At 43.5% G+C, this 21,891-nt stretch overlaps 1 protein-coding gene across 1 annotated transcript in view; it reads left to right on the top strand.

Moving 5' to 3' along the window:
* Window positions 1-20,612, top strand: part of LOC134589063 (uncharacterized) — a 32,089-nt gene extending 11,477 nt beyond the window's left edge. The window contains exons 4-7 of the mRNA XM_063444315.1: window positions 1,560-1,648; window positions 5,034-5,135; window positions 19,401-19,495; window positions 20,377-20,612. Of these exons, the coding sequence (XP_063300385.1) occupies window positions 1,560-1,648; window positions 5,034-5,135; window positions 19,401-19,495; window positions 20,377-20,562 (472 nt within the window). The 3' untranslated portion in view covers window positions 20,563-20,612. The remainder of the gene's footprint in view (window positions 1-1,559; window positions 1,649-5,033; window positions 5,136-19,400; window positions 19,496-20,376) is intronic.
* The last annotated feature ends 1,279 nt before the right edge of the window (window positions 20,613-21,891 follow it).

Here is a 21,891-nt window from a genome sequence, read left to right as displayed (position 1 = left end):
AGAGGTATAGACAATCAGGGGTCAAGTCCTGGGGAAAAAAGTGTGGGAACTCCCCCCCACCAAGAAAAACCCCACTTGTATGCATATATAAACGCGTGCACACACATACACTCACAGACACACACATGCACTCAGACACTCACAGACGCACACACATACTCAGACACTCACACAGGGGTGTATTTTAATTTTGTGCTGCCCTAGGCATGACTATACCTGAGCACCCCCTAATCTAAATTTACCACCCCTTCATTTCAAGGGCGCACCGCTTCCTGATTAAGAACCCACCCCTTCCTCTTTAGACTCCACCTTTTCCTGCTCCTTTTAAAGAAATACTATAGTGCCAGGAAAACAAAGCTGTTTTCCTGGCACTATAATTCCCTGTAGTGCCCCCCCTCCCTCATGTCCTCCCCTCCCCCACTCGACACTGATGGGGTTAAAATCCTATGGGTATTTAGCAGATGCTGGATGTCCTCATGCACAGGGTGAGGACGTCCAGCATCAGTTAGGCGACTTTTGGTCACCTAACAACCTGAAAGTCCCTCTAGTGGCTGTCTGATAGACAGCCACTAGAGGTGGAGTTACCCCTCAAGGTAATTATTGCAGTTTCTGAGAAACCGCAATAATTACACTTGCAGGTTTAAGGGGACTGGGACACTGCACCCAGACCACTTCAATGAGCTGAAGTTGTCTGGGTGCCTATAGTGTCCCTCTAAGCACACTCTCTGACAGACACCCACACTGGCAGATACACACTGACAGTAACACACACACTCAGTGACAAACACACAGACGTCACTGATTTGACACACACACACATTCACTGACACACACTCATTCATTGACAGAGAGACACACACAAACACACTGACAGACACACACTAATAGTCACACACACACTAAATGACAAACAGACTCACTGATTTGACAGACACTTACAAACATACACTAACAGATGCACATACACGCAAACATGCATACACTAACAGAAGCACATACACTCATATGCACACACACATGCATACACTAACAGAAGCACATACACGCAAACATGCATACACTAACAGAAGCACATACACTCATACACACACACGTACATACGCTAACAGACGTAAATACACTCATACACACACACACTGACACAAATACACACATACACCAACCGACATGAACTAACATACACACACATACATAGACTAACAGACATACACACACACACACTAACAGACATACACACACACATATACACTAACAGACATACACACATACACACACATACATAGACTAACAGACATACACACACACATACATACACATACACTAACAGACATACACACACATACATACACATACACTAACAGACATACACTAACAGACATACATACATACATAGACTAACAGACAAACACTAACAGACATACACACATACACTAACAGACATACACATACACTAACAGACATACACTAACAGACATACACACACATACATAGACTAATAGACATACAAGTAGCAATCGACTTGGTAACTGAGACAACTGAAAAAGTATTTTCTTCCACAGTCTTTTAGCTCCTCCACCGTCCGTAAACTCACAGAGAACCAGTCTGAGGAAGTTTTCTAACTCTTCAGCAACGACTGAACAGACAGCCGGTAGGTAATTATACATGGAAATTCAGTGCAGGCAAAAATTTATATTTGTTCATGGGTGATAAAACTAAAAAAAAAATACTAAATATAAAGCCAGCTATTTTTTTACATTTCACTGTTTTGTTAATGTCTTCTATCTCTTAATATTTTCTTTATATACTTTAACCTAACATTACATTCTTGTGGTCTTAGACCTTGCGTCTTTTTCACACAAAATGTTTGGATCCATGGTGGCAAGAGACACCAGCTAGATGACTTTATTTTGAACATTTAATGTTAATCAAATTTTGAAATTAAAGGAGACAATATAACAAATATTAACTAAATATCAGATACATTTTATGAGAAGTGTGATATATTTATAGATAACGTGTCTGACAGAAAACAAGAAATAAAGAATTTGCTGAATTGGATAAGGAGTAGAATAAAAAAAAAAAATGAAATGAAATCCCTGCACTAGATACATGATGGAATATTACAGAATGTTCAAATTATACTTAATTGTTACTTTAGGTCAAGGCTATGCAAGCATAACCATTCTTCTTCACATAGATCTAAACTTTCTCTAACATTCTGTGCTTAATACAGAGTCTTATGGGTCTCTTACTATTATGATGGTCCTATTAATAGTGCCACATGCTGTCAGGATGATGCTGGGCTGTTAGCGGTAGAAGCAGGATGAAAGTTGGTTCACAATAGATTTGCTCCCCTGCATTCGTCTGTGATCCTAATTCTTCACAACATTATAGAACAAGAACATGGTGGGGGGTCATGATATTAAAATATACACTAACCAGCCACAAAATTAAAACCACCTGCCTAATATTGTGTATGGTCCCCTTCATTCTGCCAAAACAGCTCTAATGCCTTGAGGCATGGACTCTACAATACCTCTCAATGTATCCTGTGGTATCTGTCAACAAGACATTAGCAGCAGATACTTTAAGTCCTGCAAGTTGTGAGGTGGGTTTGTTGTTCCAGCACATAACACAGATGCCTTCTTTCCATAGTGGATTCTGCTGCAATCTTTTCCCCAGGTAAACAATGCACACCATCTGCCATCAACCTCATCTAAAAGAAAATGTGATTCATCAGACCAGGCAAGCTTCTTTCATTGATCCATGGTCCAATTCTCTTGCTTACATTCCCATTTAGGGCTCTTTCGGCGATGGACAGGGGTCCTCATGGGCCGGTTTGCAGCTACGTAGCCCCATATGCAGGAAACGACGATGCACTGTGTGTTCTGACACCTTTCTATCATGGCCAGCATTAGGTTTTTCAGAAATATGAGCTTCTGTAATTCTTCTGTCAGGACAGCTAGCTTTCACACCCACGGGCATTAATGAGCCATGGGAGCACATATTGTCCTTCCTTGCACCACGTTTGGTAGGTACTAACAACTTCATACTGGGAACACACCACAAGACTTGCCTTTTTGGTAATCTTCTGACCTAGTTGTCTAGCCATCACTATTTGGCCCTTATCAAAGTCAGTCAGATCTTTCTGCTTGCCCATTTTTCCTTCAAGAACTGACTGTTCACTTGCTGCCTAACATATCCCATCCCCTGACAGGTGTCATTGAAACAATATACTCAATGTATTTCTCTTCACCTGTCAGTGATATGAATGATGTAGACTTTCTTTTATGAATTTTTTTTTAAAGTAACACAAACTTTAGTCACCTCCACCATTGAGAACTGGGAAGCTCTCTGCTCAGAGCTAGCCCGGTGGTGCAGTGTTTAGCTCATTGTCTAAGAGAGTTCTGCTGATGCTCTCAGCCAATGAGCTGTCCATGCACGACAGATCCCAGGCAAACTGTAAAACATTAGCAAATGGTTTTACTACATAAACTGGGTGGGCACCAGGGCACTCCTGACACCATAACAACTACAGCCTATATTAATGGTTATGGTGTTGGGAGTTGTGACAAAGTGCCCTTCACCACTTGGTCCTGGAGAGGCCTGCTAGCCAGACTCCAGCCCTGTGACTATGGCCCTGGGTTGTATGGCCCTTTAAGACTATTATTTGGGCTTATGGACTTTCATTGGACTAGTGCTGGCCCCTTAAGCACATTTTTGGGACATAGTGAAAATTGGAACAATGCCCCTTTAAAACTGTGTCCCCAGAGTCCCCAGACTGTTAAAAAAATAACTTGTACATGGCTTTTTCCCTCATGGTTCGGTAAATGGGGCTTACCGAACCATTTACTGCACAGGCGGACCACACAGAAGTGGAAGTGTGCAGTCAATTTACCTCCCAGGCTGGTGGTTAAACGCAATGTTAATTTCCGACCACTGGGTGGCCGCCGTTCGTATAATCGTACTCGTGGCGGCGGCCATCTGTGTTAGTCAAACGCGGTCAGCGGTGTGTGCAGCCAAATCCATGGAACTGAAATTGGCTACACATTTGCACGAACACCGCTGACCCTTACCTTCTCCTCCACTCCGTTTTCAGCTGCAGCGTCTAAGTCCTGTTCGGCGATTTGAACACACAGGGAGACTAAGCTATTTGCACGAACGGTGCCCCAATCGTGCATGCAAATAGGACTTAGTCACTTTTCTGAGTGAAATTGACCGATCGCACAGACCAAATCTATGGAACTGTTTTGGGCAGGAAAATGTGCTTGTGGTCGGTCACAAAGGACTTCCGACTAACTTTTTAACCCCTGGAGGGAATTGCCTGAATTTTGGATATGTTTATATTCGAAGTATGCTTTATTAATATTGCATGTGTACTTTTAAAGTTATAGGAATTGTATAAAAACTGTATTTTTCCTGACTGTGATAATTACGTTAACCCATTGTGTACAGTAATTATATCACAGGCAGAGGGGAGGATTTTGCTGGAATGAATGGGAGTGTTTTACTGTATTGTGCGTGTTTGATTGGCTGTTCTACAAACCCATGTGGGTGGTACTTTGTGTGTAAAACTTGCATAAAAGAAAGCCCTTTGGTGCTGATTAAAAGAGATCTTCTTGACCCTCAACACGTAGTCTTGTCTCGTGATTGGAGGGGAACTTCTATATTCACACTGGGGATTGCTATACTTTGTATACTCCCCTGAGCTTTAATCACTTAGCTCTAAGCGCTCTTCCTGATACGCTCTCCTGGAGGAAAGGTCTTTCCCACATAGTCCTGGAGGACAGAGGCTGATCCAGGGTGGAAGGAAGATGGCGAGACTCCAGTTAAGCTACGGCGGTTGTGGAGTCAGCGGCGGTTGTGGTGTCCGATGCGGTGCTTGTGGTCCTCGGTGCAAGCTAAGAAGCGTCCCTCAACGGAAGGTACTCGGTCGGAGTACGGGGAGTTACCTTACAGGAGTGTTCCTTTAACATGTTAAACTAACTATAATATAAAACCATTCCACATTCATCCCTTTTGTTTTATTACAGAACCACCACCTGACACAAATGCAGTAAATGACGTGAATAGAAAAACTGCAAATACTGTGGTACTGGATTTGTTAACTTCGTTAATGGAACCTGCTGATTTAAGTAAGTAATTTTTTTATTCAAATAAACTAACTATATTTTTTTATGGTGAATCAAAGATGTTCACAACATTCATATTTCTTGTGTTCGAATAGATCTGCATTTACCAAAAAATTGTTTTCACTGTAATAGATTGAATAGCAGTTAGTTGTCTGCCAGCTTCTGTGTCAGGCTCACAGCGTATACTGTGCCCACTCGCCCAGTGCCACCACTCATATCTGGTGTCACAATAGCTTGCATTTAACAAAAAAAAACCTTTTTGGACTGTAATATAATAGCAGTCAGTTTCCTTCACGAGTGTGCGTTTCAGAGCCTGCCAGGGCACAATGTCACACAAGTGCAACTCATATCTGGTGTAACAGTAGTGTAAATTTATTTTTAAAAATAAAATTTTGACTGTAATAGATTGAATAGCAGTTAGTTGTCTGCCAGCGTGTGTGTCAGGCTCACAGCGTATACTGTGCCTACTTGCCCAGTGCCACCACTCACTCACTGGTGTCCCAATAGCTTGCATTTAAAAAAAACTAAACTTTTTTGACTGTAATATAATAGCAGTCAGTTTCCTTCACGAGTGTGCGTTTCAGAGCCTGCCAGGGCACAGTGTCACACAAGTGCAACTCATATCTGGTGTAACAGTAGTGTAAATTTATTTTTAAAAATAAAATTTTGACTGTAATAGATTGAATAGCAGTTAGTTGTCTGCCAGCGTGTTTGTCAGGCTCACAGCGTATACTGTGCCCACTTGCCCAGTGCCACCACTCACTCACTGGTGTCCCAATAGCTTGCATTTAAAAAAAACTAAACTTTTTTGACTGTAATATAATAGCAGTCAGTTTCCTTCACTAGTGTGCATTTCAGGGCCTGCCCAGTGCCACCACTCACTCATATCTGGTGTCCCAATAGCTTGCATTTAACAAAAAAAACTTTTTGGACTGTAATATAATAGCAGTCAGTTTCCTTAACGAGTGTGCGTTTCAGGGCCTGCCCAGTGCCACCATTCACTCATATCTGGTGTCCCAATAGCTTGCATTTAAAAAAAAATTAACCTTTTGGACTGTAATATAATAGCAGTCAGTTTCCTTCACGAGTGTGCGTTTCAGGGCCTGCCCAGTGCCACCACTCACTCATATCTGGTGTCCCAATAGTTTGCGTTTAAAAAAAACTAAACTTTTTGGACTGTAATATAATAGCAGTCAGTTTCCTTCACGAGTGTGCGTTTCAGGGCCTGCCAGGGCACAGTGTCACACCAGTGCCACTCATATCTGTTGTCACAGTAGTTTGCACACATAGTACCACTAATCGAAAAAAAATATGACAGGCAGAGGCAGACCACCCCGCAGGGGCCGTCGTGGTCGTGGTGCTGTGATTCCCTTTGGCCCTAGAATAATGCCCAGTGTTCAGAGGCCACGTACCCTGAACCTGAAAAGTTCTGAGGACATAGTTGACTGGCTAACACAGGACACCCAATCTTCTACAGCTTCCGCTCGGAACCTCGACGCACCATCCTCCTCCAGCTTAGCTTCGGGCACCTCTCAAGTTACCACTCGCCCGCCTGCTGCCACCACCAACACTAGCACCACAGCCGCTTCACTTGGTATGTCAGAGGAGTTATTTACACATGAGTTGGAAGAAATGAGTGATGCGCAACCATTATTGCCAGAGGATGTAGATAACAGGGATATGTCTCAGGCAGAGAGCATTACACACGTACGGTGTGATGATGATGATGTTGTACCCACTGCTGCTTCCTTTGCTGAGTTGTCAGATACAAGTGAAGCGGTTGATGATGACGATGCGTCCGTGGATGTCACGTGGGTGCCCGCTAGAAGAGAAGAAGAACAGGGGGAAAGTTCAGATGGGGATACAGAGAGGAGGAGGAGGAGACGAGTTGGAAACAGGGGGAGGTCGTCGCAAGGAGCTAGTGGCACAGTCAGACAGCATGCATCGGCACCCGGGGTCAGCCAGACAGCACGCCAATCAACGCATGCTGTTGCCACCACCAGAATGCCGTCATTGCAGAGCTCAGCAGTGTGGCATTTTTTTTTGTGTGTCTGCCTCTGACAACCGCGATGCCATTTGCAACCTGTGCCAAAAGAAACTGAGTCGTGGGAAGTCCAACACCCACCTAGGTACAACTGCTTTGCAAAGGCACATGATCGCACATCACAAACGCCTATGGGATCAACACATGAGTACAAGCAGCAAACAAACTCAAAGCCACCATCCTCCTCCTGGTCCAGCATCTTCAGCCACGTTAACCACTGCTGTCCTCCTTGCCCCGTCTCAACCATCCGCCCCTCCGTCTCTCGCCTTGAGCAGTTCCTGCTCATCTGCCCACAGTCAGCTTGACTGAACTCTTAGCCCGCCAGCTTTTACCATACAAGCTGGTGGAGTCTGAGGCGTTCAAAAAATTTGTAGCAATTGGGACACCGCAGTGGAAGGTACCCGGACGAAATTTCTTTGCACAAAAGGCAATCCCCAACCTGTACTCGATTGTGCAAAAGGAAGTAATGGCATGTCTGGCACACAGTGTTGGGGCAAGGGTCCATCTGACCACTGATACCTGGTCTGCAAAGCATGGTCAGGGCAGGTATATCACCTACACTGCGCATTGGGTTAACCTGCTGACGGCTGCCAAGCATGGAATGTGAGGCTCTGCAGAGGAGTTGGTGACACCGCCACGACTTGCAGGCAGGCCTGCTGCCACCTCCTCTACTCCTCCTACTCCATCCTCTTCCATAACCTCCTCGGCTGAGTCCTCTTCTGCTGCTGCGTCTTGCTCCACATCAACGGCACCCCCCCCCCAGCTCCCCAGGTACTGTTCCACATCCCGGACACGGCAGTGTCACGCCGTCTTCGGGTTGACTTGCCTGAAAGCAGAGAGTCACACCGAACCAGCACTCCTGTCCGCCCTGAACGCACAGGTGGATCAGTGGCTGACTCCGCACCAACTGGAGATCGGCAAAGTGGTTTGTGACAATGGAAGAAATTTGTTGGCGGCATTGCATTTGGGCAAGTTGACACATGTGCCGTGCATGGCACAGGTGTGTAATCTGATCGTACAACACTTTGTGCATAAGTACCCAGGCTTATGGGACGTCTTGAAGCAGGCCAGGAAGGTGTTGGCCATTTCAAGCATTCCTACACGGCCATGGCGCACTTTTCCGATATCCAGCGGCGAAACAACATGCCAGTGAGGCGCTTGATTTGCGGCAGCCCGACACGTTGGAATTCAACACTCCTAATGTTCGACTGCCTGCTCCAACAAGAAAAAGCCGTTAACGAGTATTTGTATGACCAGGGTGCTAGGACAGCCTCTGCGGAGCTGGGAATTTTTTTGCCACGTTACTGGACGCTCATGCGCAATGCCTGTAGGCTCATGCGTCCTTTTGAGGAGGTGACAAACCTAGTCAGTCGCACCGAAGGCACCGTCAGCAACATCATACCATTTGTTTTCTTCATGGAGCGTGCCCTGCGAAGAGTGCTGGATCAGGCCGTAGATGAGCGTGATGTCAGGATCGGGTCAGGGATCCAACACGCAGAGTACAAAGAGTAGCTGATACGTATACCGGTCCTTAGAATGGCCGGACTTAACGTATAACTACGATAGAATGGTCAGAGACAAGCCGAGGTCGGGGGAACGAGAAGACAGGTAAGCGAGAGACAAGCCGGGTCAAGGATAACAGAAAGACAGGAGAGTAAATACCAAAGCCGGGTCGGAACCAAAAGACAAGAGAATAACAAAGCACTGTGTGACTAGGCGGACTAGAACCACGACAGGGCAATGAGTGAATGAGAGAGCCACTGTTAAGTATCCTGGCTAGGGAGAGAAGACACGCCTCCGGCGAGTCCTGATTCGTCTCCCGAGATTTGAGTGACAGGACGTTCCGGGTTGGCGTCATGACGTCTACCTCCGGTCCTCCTGTTATAAAAGGAAGTGACTCCCTCGCGGCCGGCGTTAGCAAGACCGAGTGAACCGCGAGGGGCCGAGGAGACATGCCGTCCGGACGGATAAACTTCTAAGTCTCTACCTCTCTCAGAGGTAGAGACCTCAGGTACCCTGACAGTACCCCCCCTCTCAGATACGCCCACCGGGCGGAAGGAGCCGGGGCGAGATGGAAAACGGGAGTGAAATGCCCTGCGAAGGCGAGGAGCATGAACATCCTCTTGTGGTACCCAACTCCTCTCCTCAGGACCATATCCCTTCCAGTCAACTAAATATTGTACTCTCCCCCGGGAGACACGAGAATCAATAATGGAGTTAACCTCATACTCCTCCTGACCCTCCACCTGAACAGGGCGCGGAGGGGCGATTGTGGAGGAGAATCTGTTACAGATTAGAGGTTTCAGCAATGACACGTGAAAGGAGTTCGGGATGCGTAAAGTAGCAGGGAGGGCTAGGCGATACGCCACTGGGTTAATTCGAGTCAAGATCCTGTAGGGGCCAATATAACGAGGAGCGAATTTCATGGAAGGAACTTTAAGACGAATATTCCTAGTACTCAACCAAACTCTATCGCCTGGAACAAAATTCGGAGCCGCCCTTCTACGTTTGTCAGCATGTTTCTTAACCAGTACAGAATTGTGTAGAAGAATCTGTCGAGTCTGATCCCACAACTTCCTCAAATTGGCCACATGGACATCAACCGACGGCACTCCTTGGGAAGGAGAAACCGAGGGAAGAATAGATGGATGAAAGCCATAGTTCATGAAGAAGGGGCTTGAATGCGTAGAGTCACAAACGAGATTGTTGTGCGCAAACTCCGCCCAAGGAATCAAACCGACCCAATCGTCCTGGTGTTCGGAAACAAAACAACGTAAGTATTGCTCAATCTTCTGGTTGGTTCGTTCGGCAGCTCCGTTAGACTGAGGATGATAGGCGGACGAAAAATTCAATTTGATGCCTAATTGAGAACAGAACGACCTCCAAAAACGTGAAACAAATTGGGAGCCTCTATCAGAAGTGATCTCCGAGGGAATCCCATGCAAGCGAAAAATCTCTTTAGCAAAGATTTCCGCCAATTCAGGAGAAGTCGGGAGTTTAGGCAAAGGTACGAAATGTGCCATCTTGGTAAATCTATCGACTACGGTGAGGATAACCGTGTGCTTTTTAGAAACAGGCAAATCCACAATAAAGTCCATTGCCACACAGGACCAAGGTTTGTCAGGAATTTCCAGAGGTTGTAGAAGGCCACACGGAAGTGAATGCGGTAGTTTAGTTTTAGTACAGGCCACACAAACTCCGATAAAATCCTTAATATCCCTCCGTAACGAAGGCCACCAGAAATCCTTGGAGATCAAAGAATACGTCTTGTGAACACCCGGATGGCCAGCCACCTTACTCTCGTGAAGACACTGTAAGAGCTCCAATTGGAGTTCAGGAGGAACGAAAAGTCTGGAAGCCGGAGTCAGTCTAGGTGCCAGATGCTGCAAGCTCCTTATCTGATCAAGAAGCGGAGAATGGACTTTGAGAGTAGTGTTAGCGATAATGTTACACTTGGGTACTATAGAGGACAAAACCGGCTCAGATACGGCAGCAGGTTCATATTGGCGAGATAAGGCGTCGGCTTTAGAATTCTTGGAACCTGGCCTATATGTGAGTACGTAGTTGAAGTGAGTGAGAAATATGGACCAACGAGCCTGTCTAGATGATAGATGTTTAGCCTCTCCAATATAGGATAAGTTTTTATGATCTGTCAAAATAGTAACAGGATGCAAAGTACCCTCCAATAAATGTCTCCACTCCTTCAAGGCCATTATAACCGCTAGTAGTTCCCTGTCACCAATGCCATATCTGCTTTCAGTACCTGACAATTTTTTGGAAAAGTATCCACAAGGATGTAAAGGCTTATCTACACCCAACCTTTGGGACAGAACAGCACCTATACCAGTCTCAGAAGCGTCAACTTCGAGTAGGAAAGGTAGTGTAGTATCAGGGTGAACTAAAATTGGTGCGGAAGCAAACAGCTCCTTGAGTGTCTTAAAAGCCAGAAGTGCTTCAGTAGACCAATTCTTAGTATCAGCCCCTTGTTTGGTCATATTGGTGATGGGAGCAATGATAGGGGAGTAACCCTTAATGAAACGTCTGTAGTAATTGGAGAAACCAATAAATCTCTGGATAGCCTTGAGACCCTTAGGTAAAGGCCAATCTAATATGGATTGGAGCTTCTCTGGATCCATTTCAAACCCCTCCCCAGAAATTACATAACCAAGAAAGGTAGTTTGGGATTGGTCAAAGCTGCATTTCTCTAGTTTGCAGTATAAGCCATGCTGAAGAAGTTTATGTAAAACCCTTCTGACTTGTCCGTGGTGAGTTTCAATATCCCTGGAATGTATAAGTATATCATCAAGGTATACAATCACACAGTCATCTTGAAACTCCCTAAGAACCTCATTAATAAGGTCCTGAAATACCGCCGGGGCATTGCAGAGACCAAAAGGCATTACAGTATACTCATAGTGCCCATAACGAGTATTGAATGCAGTTTTCCATTCGTCACCGTCGTGGATTCTCACCAAATTATAAGCACCTCTAAGGTCTAACTTAGTGAAAATTTTAGAACTTTTTAATCGATCAAAAAGCTCGGTGATCAAGGGGATCGGATATACATTTCTGATGGTTATCTTGTTAAGACCTCGGTAGTCAATGCAGGGTCTTAAAGAACCATCCTTCTTTTTAACAAAAAAAAATCCAGCCCCAGCAGGCGAGGAGGATCTTCTAATGAACCCCTTGTCTAGGTTTTCACGAATGTACTCCTCTAGAACTAAGTTTTCATTCGTAGACAAAGGGTATACATGACCCCTGGGGGGCATGGTACCAGAAAGTAAATTAATTTTGCAATCAAAAGGCCTATGTGGTGGCAAGGTATCAGCCTTTCCTTTGTCAAATACTGCCTTTAAATCTTGATACAAAGACGGTATCTGTATTTTGGTAGAGTCGGTAGCGTTATTAAGTGAGTTGACACTACAAAGAGGTGACACTTTCTTTAAACAATTCTCTTGACAATCCTGACCCCACGAAACTATTTCCCCTGATCTCCAATCTATAACGGGGTTGTGTCTTTTAAGCCAGGAGTATCCCAGGACTATGGGAACAGAAGGAGATGAAATGAGTAGTAGGGATATTTCCTCTTTGTGTAGAATACCAGTAGTTAAGTAAAGAGGTGTGGTCTCCCGGAAAATCACAGGCTCAACTAAAGGTCTACCATCAATGGCTTCAACAGCTAAGGGTGTCTTCCTTAACTGGGAAGGGATAGTGTGTTTGTTGAGAAACTTTTGGTCGATAAAACTCTCAGCAGCGCCGGAGTCTATCAATGCCATAGTCTCTAAAGTTCCCTTCTCCCAAGTTAAAGAGACCGGTAATAGGAGTCTATGTTCTTTGTAGTTATGAGTAGAGGACAAAATCGAAACACCCAAGGTCTGTCCTCTAGAGAAACTTAGGTGCGAGCGTTTCCCGGACGACTGGGACAGCTCAAACGTACATGACCTCTGGACCCACAATACATACACAGTCCCTCCCTTCTCCTGTACTGTCTCTCCTCCTCTGAGAGACGAGTAAGGCCTAGCTGCATAGATTCTGAAACCTGTGGATTTTTGGTTTCAGAACTTTGAAATGATGGTGCTAGTCTAAAGGAAGATTTACCGGTTCTATCTCGAGTATTCTGTCTCTCCCTTAGACGTTCGTCAATACGAGAGATAAAGGAAATTAAGTCCTCCAGATTCTCGGGAAGCTCTCTTGTCGCTACCTCATCAAGTATTATATCAGATAAACCATTTAAGAATACGTCTATATAGGCCTGTTCATTCCATTTTACCTCTGCCGCCAAAGACCTGAACTCTAGTGCGTAATCCACAAGTGTTTGGTTGTCTTGTCTAAGGCGCAACAGTAATCTGGCTGCATTGACCCTCCTGCCAGGAGGATCAAAAGTTCTTTTAAAAGCAGCTACAAAGGAATTATAGTTATAGACTAATGGATTATCATTCTCCCACAACGGATTAGCCCATCTCAGAGCTTTCTCAATGAGTAAGGTAATAATAAATCCCACTTTTGCCCTATCCGTAGGGTATGAACGGGGCTGTAGCTCGAAATGAATACTGATCTGGTTCAAAAAGCCACGACACCTCTCAGGAGAACCAGCATAACGTACAGGTGGGGTAACTCGGGAAGAAGCACCTACAGTAGCTACCTCTAGCCCTGAACCCACAGAAGAAGCAGACATATTACGCATCTCCTCAGGTGGATTAATAGGACGAGACAGCAGCGCCTGTAGTGCTAGAGCCATCTGATCCATCCTATGATCCATGGCGTCAAACCTAGGATCAGGAGAACCAAGCTGACAATTTGTACCTGCAGGATCCATGGCCCTGTCGTAATGTCAGGATCGGGTCAGGGATCCAACACGCAGAGTACAAAGAGTAGCTGATACGTATACCGGTCCTTAGAATGGCCGGACTTAACGTATAACTACGATAGAATGGTCAGAGACAAGCCGAGGTCGGGGGAACGAGAAGACAGGTAAGCGAGAGACAAGCCGGGTCAAGGATAACAGAAAGACAGGAGAGTAAATACCAAAGCCGGGTCGGAACCAAAAGACAAGAGAATAACAAAGCACTGTGTGACTAGGCGGACTAGAACCACGACAGGGCAATGAGTGAATGAGAGAGCCACTGTTAAGTATCCTGGCTAGGGAGAGAAGACACGCCTCCGGCGAGTCCTGATTCGTCTCCCGAGATTTGAGTGACAGGACGTTCCGGGTTGGCGTCATGACGTCTACCTCCGGTCCTCCTGTTATAAAAGGAAGTGACTCCCTCGCGGCCGGCGTTAGCAAGACCGAGTGAACCGCGAGGGGCCGAGGAGACATGCCGTCCGGACGGATAAACTTCTAAGTCTCTACCTCTCTCAGAGGTAGAGACCTCAGGTACCCTGACACGTGAAGAGGAAGAGTTGTGGTCACCATCACTACCAGAAACAGACTTAGCAGCATCGCTTGCTGGAGCTGCGGCAACGCTGGAAGAGGATTGTGAGGAAGAGGAGTCAGAGGAGGAATGTGGCTTTGAGGAGGAGGAGGAAGACCAACCACAACAGGCATCCCAGGGTACTCGTTGTCACCTATCTGGTACCCGTGGTGTTGAACGTGGCTGGGGGGAAGAACATACCTTCAGAGAGATCACTGAGGACGAGGAACAGGACTTGAGTAGCTCGGCATCCAACCTTGTGCAAATGGGGTCTTTCATGATGTCGTGCCTGTTGAGGGACCCTCGTATAAAAAGGCTGCAGGAGAACGACCTGTACTGGGTGTCCACGCTATTAGACCCCCGGTATAAGCAGAAAGTGCCTGAAATGGAAAGGATGCAGCAGTTCCAAAATCAATTAAAAAGTATGCTTTACACAGCGTATAAGGGTGATGTCACAGCACAACGGGAATCTAACAGGGGAAGAGGTGAAAGTAATCCTCCTCCTCCCACGACCACGCCGGCAAGAACAGGATGCTTTACAGACGTGTTGTTGATGGAGGACATGCAGAGCTTTTTAAGTCCTACGCATCGCCACAGCCCTTCGGGGTCCACCCTCAGAGAACGACTCGACCGACAGGTAGCAGACTACCTCGCCTTAACTGCAGATATCGACACTCTGAGGAGCAATGTAGTGCAGGCTTGACCTGTGGCCTGAGCTATCCCAATTTGCAATAGAACTTCTGGCCTGCCCCGCTTCAAGTGTCCTGTCAGAAAGGACCTTCAGTGCAGCAGGAGGTATTGTCACTGAGAAGAGAAGTCGCCTAGGTCAAAAAAGTCTAGATTAACTCACTTTTATTAAGATGAATGAGGGATGGATCCCGAAGGGACTGACAGTGGGCGATACATTCGACTAAAAAAGGCCTGATGAGGGGGACTACTTAACACACCACTCCTATCTGGTGGCACATTAGATTGCACACGCAGTGCCCCAAATTTGAAGTAGGAGGACCGACCAAGCATCTTTTTCCATCTCCCGCTTCCTAAAATCGATGCCTTATATACACATCCCCTGATAGGGGACGTAACAGGGATTAAACTGATAGGAATAGTACTACTTAACACACCACTCCTATTTGGTGGCACATTAGATTGCACGCGCAGTGCCCCAAATTTGAAGTAGGAGGACCGAGCAAGCATCTTTTTCCATCTCCCACTTCCTAAAATCGATGCCTTATATACACGTCCCCTGATAGGGGACGTAACAGGGATTAAACTGATAAGAATAGTACTACTAAACACACTACTCCTATCTGGTGGCACATTAGATTGCACGCGCAGTGCCCAAAATTTGAAGTAGGAGGACCAACCAAGCATCTTTTTCCATCTCCCGCTTCCTGGGTGGAGGAAGAGAGACCTTCAATGACATCAGTGAGGACAAGGAATGGGACATGGCTAGCTTGGTATCCAACCTTGTGCAAATGGGGAGTTTGCGGTTGTGCAAACGGACTGTTTGCGGTTGTTTGCGGTGCCTTAAATTGGGAGTTTGGTCTGTCACTGTGAAGCGGGCGTAACCCTTACACTACAAAACAAGGAATAGAGTCAGCGCTAATCAGGAAGGCAGCAGTCCCAAACAGGGACTCCCTCTAATGTCCCTGGAGATAAATAGACAAAGCAAGAAAATGGGGGATGGGTCTGCGCCACTGGGTACAACAGATAATGATATTAAGTCCAATGGGATCTATATCGTGTGTCCAAAATTCTACTTAATACGGTATCCAGAAGATGTCAATGACATGGAAGATAATCCAATTTTGTAAGAAATAGAAGAGTTCTTACTTACAGTTGACAGAGCTTAATCCAGCTCTGGTGTGAATGGCTTGCAGCGGTATTATCCCCGCTTGCAGGATATACGGCAAGTGTCCTCTTCTATGTAGTGGCAGGTAACCAAGTGGGAAATAAAAATGGAAACAATAATGGTGCAGTATGTTCCACACATGCGATAAAAGATATAAAATATAATAGATACACTCACATTCGGTAGAGCTTCAGCTAGCTCTAGTTTGATAAGCGTGCAGCGGTATAATCCCCGCTTAGAGGATATGGGATGAGTGATCTTGACACGAATATCAATAGCTTGCATGAAGGAGGTTGGCACAATTAGATTCCTAGTGGTTCAGAGGGCTGCCTTTCTACCAGCAGCTGTCTGGATCCAGACAGCTGCTGGTAGAAAGGCAGCCCTCTGAACCACTAGGAATCTAATTGTGCCAACCTCCTTCATGCAAGCTATTGATATTCGTGTCAAGATCACTCATCCCATATCCTCTAAGCGGGGATTATACCGCTGCACGTTGGATGTAGTTGCCCATTTCTCACAGGACAGGTAGCATTGGAAATGTTAAAACAACAAAATGCAGTCCCATCCCCCCCAGTCTCCTTCCCTCCTTATTTGGAAGAAAAAAAATAATTTTCAATCAGGCCTTAACTTGCTTTAGAAGTTTTATCTCCTCTCTATAAATTGAACTTTAATAACACACAGGAGGCTCCTACAGGGTCTAGTTAATGTTAATGCTATTAACTAGACATGTGCACCAGTGAAATTTTTGTTTTGTACGAATGAATTCGTACTAAATAAAAATTTAATTTGTCCGTAAAATATTAGTTTTTCAGATGAAATTCGGTAAAAAATAATTAGTTTTTGTCCATTAGGATGAAAATAATACTGCGCATGCACACAAAGAAAAAGCATGGGGGAGCCGGCAGCGCTACCAGCTCCCTCCTGGTAATAAATATTAACAATTCCTACCCCTCCCCCCATGCATTAAAACCTGTGGGGGTCCCTATGGCCCCCATATTAATAAAAGGGAGGTTAAATCCTTCCGCATTGCCCCTGCTCGCAGTATGCCGCAAGTAGGGGCATGTTGCCTAAACAGCGAGCAGCCAGTGGCTGCTCGCTGTCATTTAAAACTACTAGTGACTGCCCTGGCCTGTACGAACACAATGCAAAGGAATCTCTTCTTTTCAGGATATGAATGCTCCCCCTGTTCAGTAGTTCATATCTCCCGACCGTCATTTGTATAGGTGGTCGGGAAATAGAACGGGCAGCGTTCTAAGTTTTACCGGCGTTTGCGCAAATGCCTAGCCGAAAAGAGGTCCAGGCACTCGACGACCAAGTACCGCTGCCCATGTTCGGGTGACAAGATGGCCACCCAGGGGAAGCATTCATTAATTACTTCCCTTGCTGTTTCGCACTTAAGTTGCTGGTGTTAACGTTCTAATGGGGTAAAGAGGTGCTCCTCGGAAAAGACAAAAGGATTCTGCTGCAGGGAGATCCAGGTTTTTTTTGTTTCGGCATTCGGCATTTGCATTTCGTTTCATATATAATTTGTATGTAGGACTTTCGCTCATGTTATAGTAAACGAATACAAAAAATTCTGAAAATTCAGATGAAATCATATTTATCCGATAACAAATGCACATGTCTACTATTAACAGAGCAAGAGATACAGTCTAAATTGAACAGTTTGTGCAAGAAGTTTAAACATTATATGTCTGTCTACAGGAAGTGTTTAAAACGATAGTGCAAGTTTTATGCGGGGAGGTGTGGCTAAGGCTGTATAAACAAAGTGATTCAACTCCTAAATGACAGCGAATTGGCATGATCTGTACATCAAAACAGCTTAATTAAGCTAAAGTGGTTTGGGTGCCTATAGTGTCCCTTCCATAGATCATTGAAACCCAAATTGCAACATTGAGGCTAAAATACTCATACAGACAGTAGTATTTTGTTGCTTGTGATTTTTTCCAAATTTTCAAGTTTTGACTTTAATTCATTACAATTAACCATTTGGGTTTGTACATGTATATAGTAGACATCAAATGTCCCCAAGTATAAATTTACAAGTTTGATGTAAGTCCTTCATTTTCTGTGAACATCTTCTTAAAACAGTAAGTTCATACCATCAGAAGAAAGATATATTGGATTAAAAAAAAAAATAATAATAAATAAATAAAAGTTGGCCTCTCTTTGTCTTTCAAAAGTGTGTAGCTGTGAATATCTTTGCAGACAATATGAGAATGTGGGGTTCTAGTGACACACAGTGGCCACTTAGGAGTACTACTGTTGATTAAATAATATTAGTGAGCTGATGTTTAATAATAATTGTAGATATTACATTAACATAATAAAACCCCTAAATCCAAAGTTTTTCCAATTTGACACTTTGTATTCTGCTAAATGGATAATGAGTCCTGTGACTGTATTGTGAAATAACGTGTTATGACTGGCTACTCTATGGATAAGGGAGAATTATTATACAAATAGGTTGGGTTTATTCAATGTATCTGTAAGTGTTAAATTGACAAAACATTGCAAAAATTCTACAACTCAACTGAACTATTTTGTAAGTTTTGTTAAGTTTGTAAGTTTTCAAATACCTGGTTTATTAAGTAAGTTCACTATTTTTTTTTATCTCATCGTTCTTTATGCGTATTGCGTACAATTTAATATAGGATAAGCATTAATTTACTAATATCAACATGGCATCACATAGTGAGGGGAGCAGGTTAACGCTGTTACATATTTTTTGCAAATCTCTGCAGCAGGATGTTAGGCAGGACACTGCAAACTTTTTTATGGTAATTTATATTTTTATTGAGATGATAGTACATTGTGCATGCTTACATTTTCAGCACAAAATTGAATAACAGTTAGGCTTGTGCAGAATAAATGTCAGAATCTAAACTGGCAGAAATGACATCTCATTTTTGTAAAATTAAAATAAAATGATACAACACAGATAACCAGAGACATGCCATCATAAGATATAAAAGAGGTAACAAAGCGGTAGTGATAAGCATGTCAAAATATCTGCACAATTTGTAAATAGAGCAAATGAAAAACATGAGAAAACAATGCTTAAAATAATAATAAAATAAAAATGAAAAGTCACTGGAGTAAACTGTGAGCAATACTGAGTAAATAACAAAAGACACCAGTGAAGTTACCATGGGACTAATTCTAGTTGTTCATATAGCCTGCGTCTTGCTTGATAAGCCGCCAAGCCCTGCCCCAAAAGCATGATTGCACACTTTATTGAAACACCCTGTGCAGCCCTAAGTTAATAAATAAACATATTACAACCCAAGAAGATGATATTAGTAGAAATAACTGAAACAAGAGATTGTATTTTGGAGGAAAATAACTGTGTAGATGTCATCAATGTTTCTATTTTAATCTGCCTTCTTCCCTGTAGATAATATATGTTTACACAGGCAGTGCAATTATGTATTGAAAAAATGTCTCTTATTTTCAAGTTATTAATGGCCAAACCGTAGCTGAGCGCGACACTTTAAATGGAATGATGGTGGAGCATCTCAGAAACTATAAAGAGGATGTTAGGAATGCACAGGTAATATATATATTTATATATATCAGCAATACATAATTTGCAAGAATAACACAGGTACAGCTATAGAGCAAATTGAAAAATTAATGAATTGGAAGGCATACTGAAATGGCAGTAAATTACAATCCTGAACCGAAAAGTGGAGCAGTGAAAACAAAAAAACGTTTATTATAAATTCAGCAGATGAGTATCATCCTTTAACCCCTTAAGGACACATGACGTGTGTGACACGTCATGATTCCCTTTTATTCCAGAAGTTTGGTCCTTAAGGGGTTAAACAGTTTTTCTCATAGTGTGTCCATACATAGAACATGCAAAAAGATAAAGAAACTCAGCATAGTGCATATTGTTTTCAGGGTGAGTGTATCTTGAGATTGTACAGATTTCACACTTACACACTAACTTTGTGCATTAAGAACCTTTTAAGGATCGCTCCAGGCACCATAACAACTTCATCAGAATTAAGTTGTTATGGTGTGAGGAGGCCCCAGGCATTGGCTTTCCTAAAAGGGTTAAACCGTACATATCTCTTTCACTCTCTTTTCTGAATGAGGAACTGCTGATAGGCTGAGAGTGTTAGCTGACTCTCTCAGCCTATCGGTGTGTGGTCCTAGGCTCTCTCATTGAAACCTCAGATATTGAGTGGAAGTTCATGAGCAGAGAGATTGGTCACTAGCTTGAAGACTTTGGGGTTAAATCATTCATTAACGGTTTAACTTCTTCAAGTAAACCTGGGGCCTGGGACCTCCTTGCATGACTGATGAAATTGTTAAGTTGCCCAGAGTTTAAGAAAGCACTCTATGCATACTTTGAAAAACAGAGATCCTAATTGCTACAGATGGAAAAAAATGTGTATTAATAATATTGTAATGTCTTTTTTTTAGATTGAAATATTTGGACAAGAGATGGAATTGAATGAATTAGACAATATAAAAGAACCTAAGAAAACAGATTTAGCAAATAAATTATCACTGGAAATAAAAAGAAGAGCTGAAGCCCGTTACATAGCATCACGCAAAGCAAGAGAAAAAAAAATTACTGAGACTGTTACTTACACAAATACAATGTAACCTTTAATACATATTTTCTAGTTCGCAATAAACTATGATTAATTATTTAATCGGACATTTCTCACCTAAATTTAAACATTTATTTTTTTTCTTTTATTAAAATAAACCACTTATTTTCTGTAAAAAAATTAAACAAACAAAGAAAAAATATATATATATATATAAATAAGTCTAAAGGCATTTCACATATTTATTCAAAGGACCAGTCAAGCTAAAATATTTGTATTCAAATTCTATGTTCTGGATAAGAGCTCTACACAAGAACAGTTAAAGGGACACTCCAGACCCATGAAGGACTTTAGCTTGCTGAAAAGTGAAAAGTTTAATGTGTGAAGAGTGTGTCCTCTTTCTCTCATTTTGTAGAAAGTGCACGTTTCAATAAAAATTTACACTTTTGTAAATTAACCTGGATACACTCACTTGTCTTTCAAATAGACAACAGGTAAAATTACTTCCTGGTTTGGTTAGCTCAGTGGAACTAAACTCAAGAGACAGTAATTGCTCAGAGCACCTGTCTTGCAAAGATTTATCTTTGAGCTGTATTGGGAAGTCTGTGATTGGACAGCCACAGAAAGTCTGGGCGGGTTATTATTATTATTATTATTATTATTATTATTGCCATTTATATAGCGCCAACAGATTCCGTAGCGCTTTACAATATTATGAGAGGGGGGGATGTAACTATAAATAAGACAATTACAAGAAAACTTACAGGAACGATAGGTTGAAAAGGAAACTGCTCAAATGAGCTTACAGTCTATAGGAGGTGGGGTATAAAACACATTAGGACAGGAAATAGCAATCAAATAAGGTGGGAGTGAAGCAGAGCTGGAGGAGAGAGTAAAGCACTCCCCTATAGGAGAGAGCAAGAGATGTGAGGTAGATGTTACTCTGGAAGGCCATAAGCTTTCCTAAAGAGATGGGTTTTAAGGCACTTCTTAAAGGATTATAGACTAGGGGAGAGTCTAATGGGGTTAGGCAGGCTATTCCATAGGAAAGGAGCCGCCCGCGAGAAGTCCTGCAAGCGCGGTGCGAGCAGCGGTCAGGAGGTGGTCACGGGCAGAGCGGAGGGTACGAGGAGGGGCATACCTATGGATCTGTGAAGAGATATAAGAGGGACTAGAATTGTTCAGTGCTTTAAATGTATGGGTTAGTACTTTGAATTGACTCCTATAGGATACAGGGAGCTAATGTTAAGACTAGCAGAGGGGTGAGGTGTGAGAGGACCGACTAGAGGAAAATCAGTCTGGCGGCGGCATTCATTACAGACTAGTAGGGGGGCAATATGGCTTTTGGGGAGACCAATCAGGAGAGGGTTACAATAATCCA

Source organism: Pelobates fuscus, chromosome 1 (genome assembly GCF_036172605.1).
Source record: "Pelobates fuscus isolate aPelFus1 chromosome 1, aPelFus1.pri, whole genome shotgun sequence".
NCBI lineage: Eukaryota > Metazoa > Chordata > Amphibia > Anura > Pelobatidae > Pelobates > Pelobates fuscus.
This window is presented reverse-complemented; position numbering and strand designations above follow the sequence as displayed.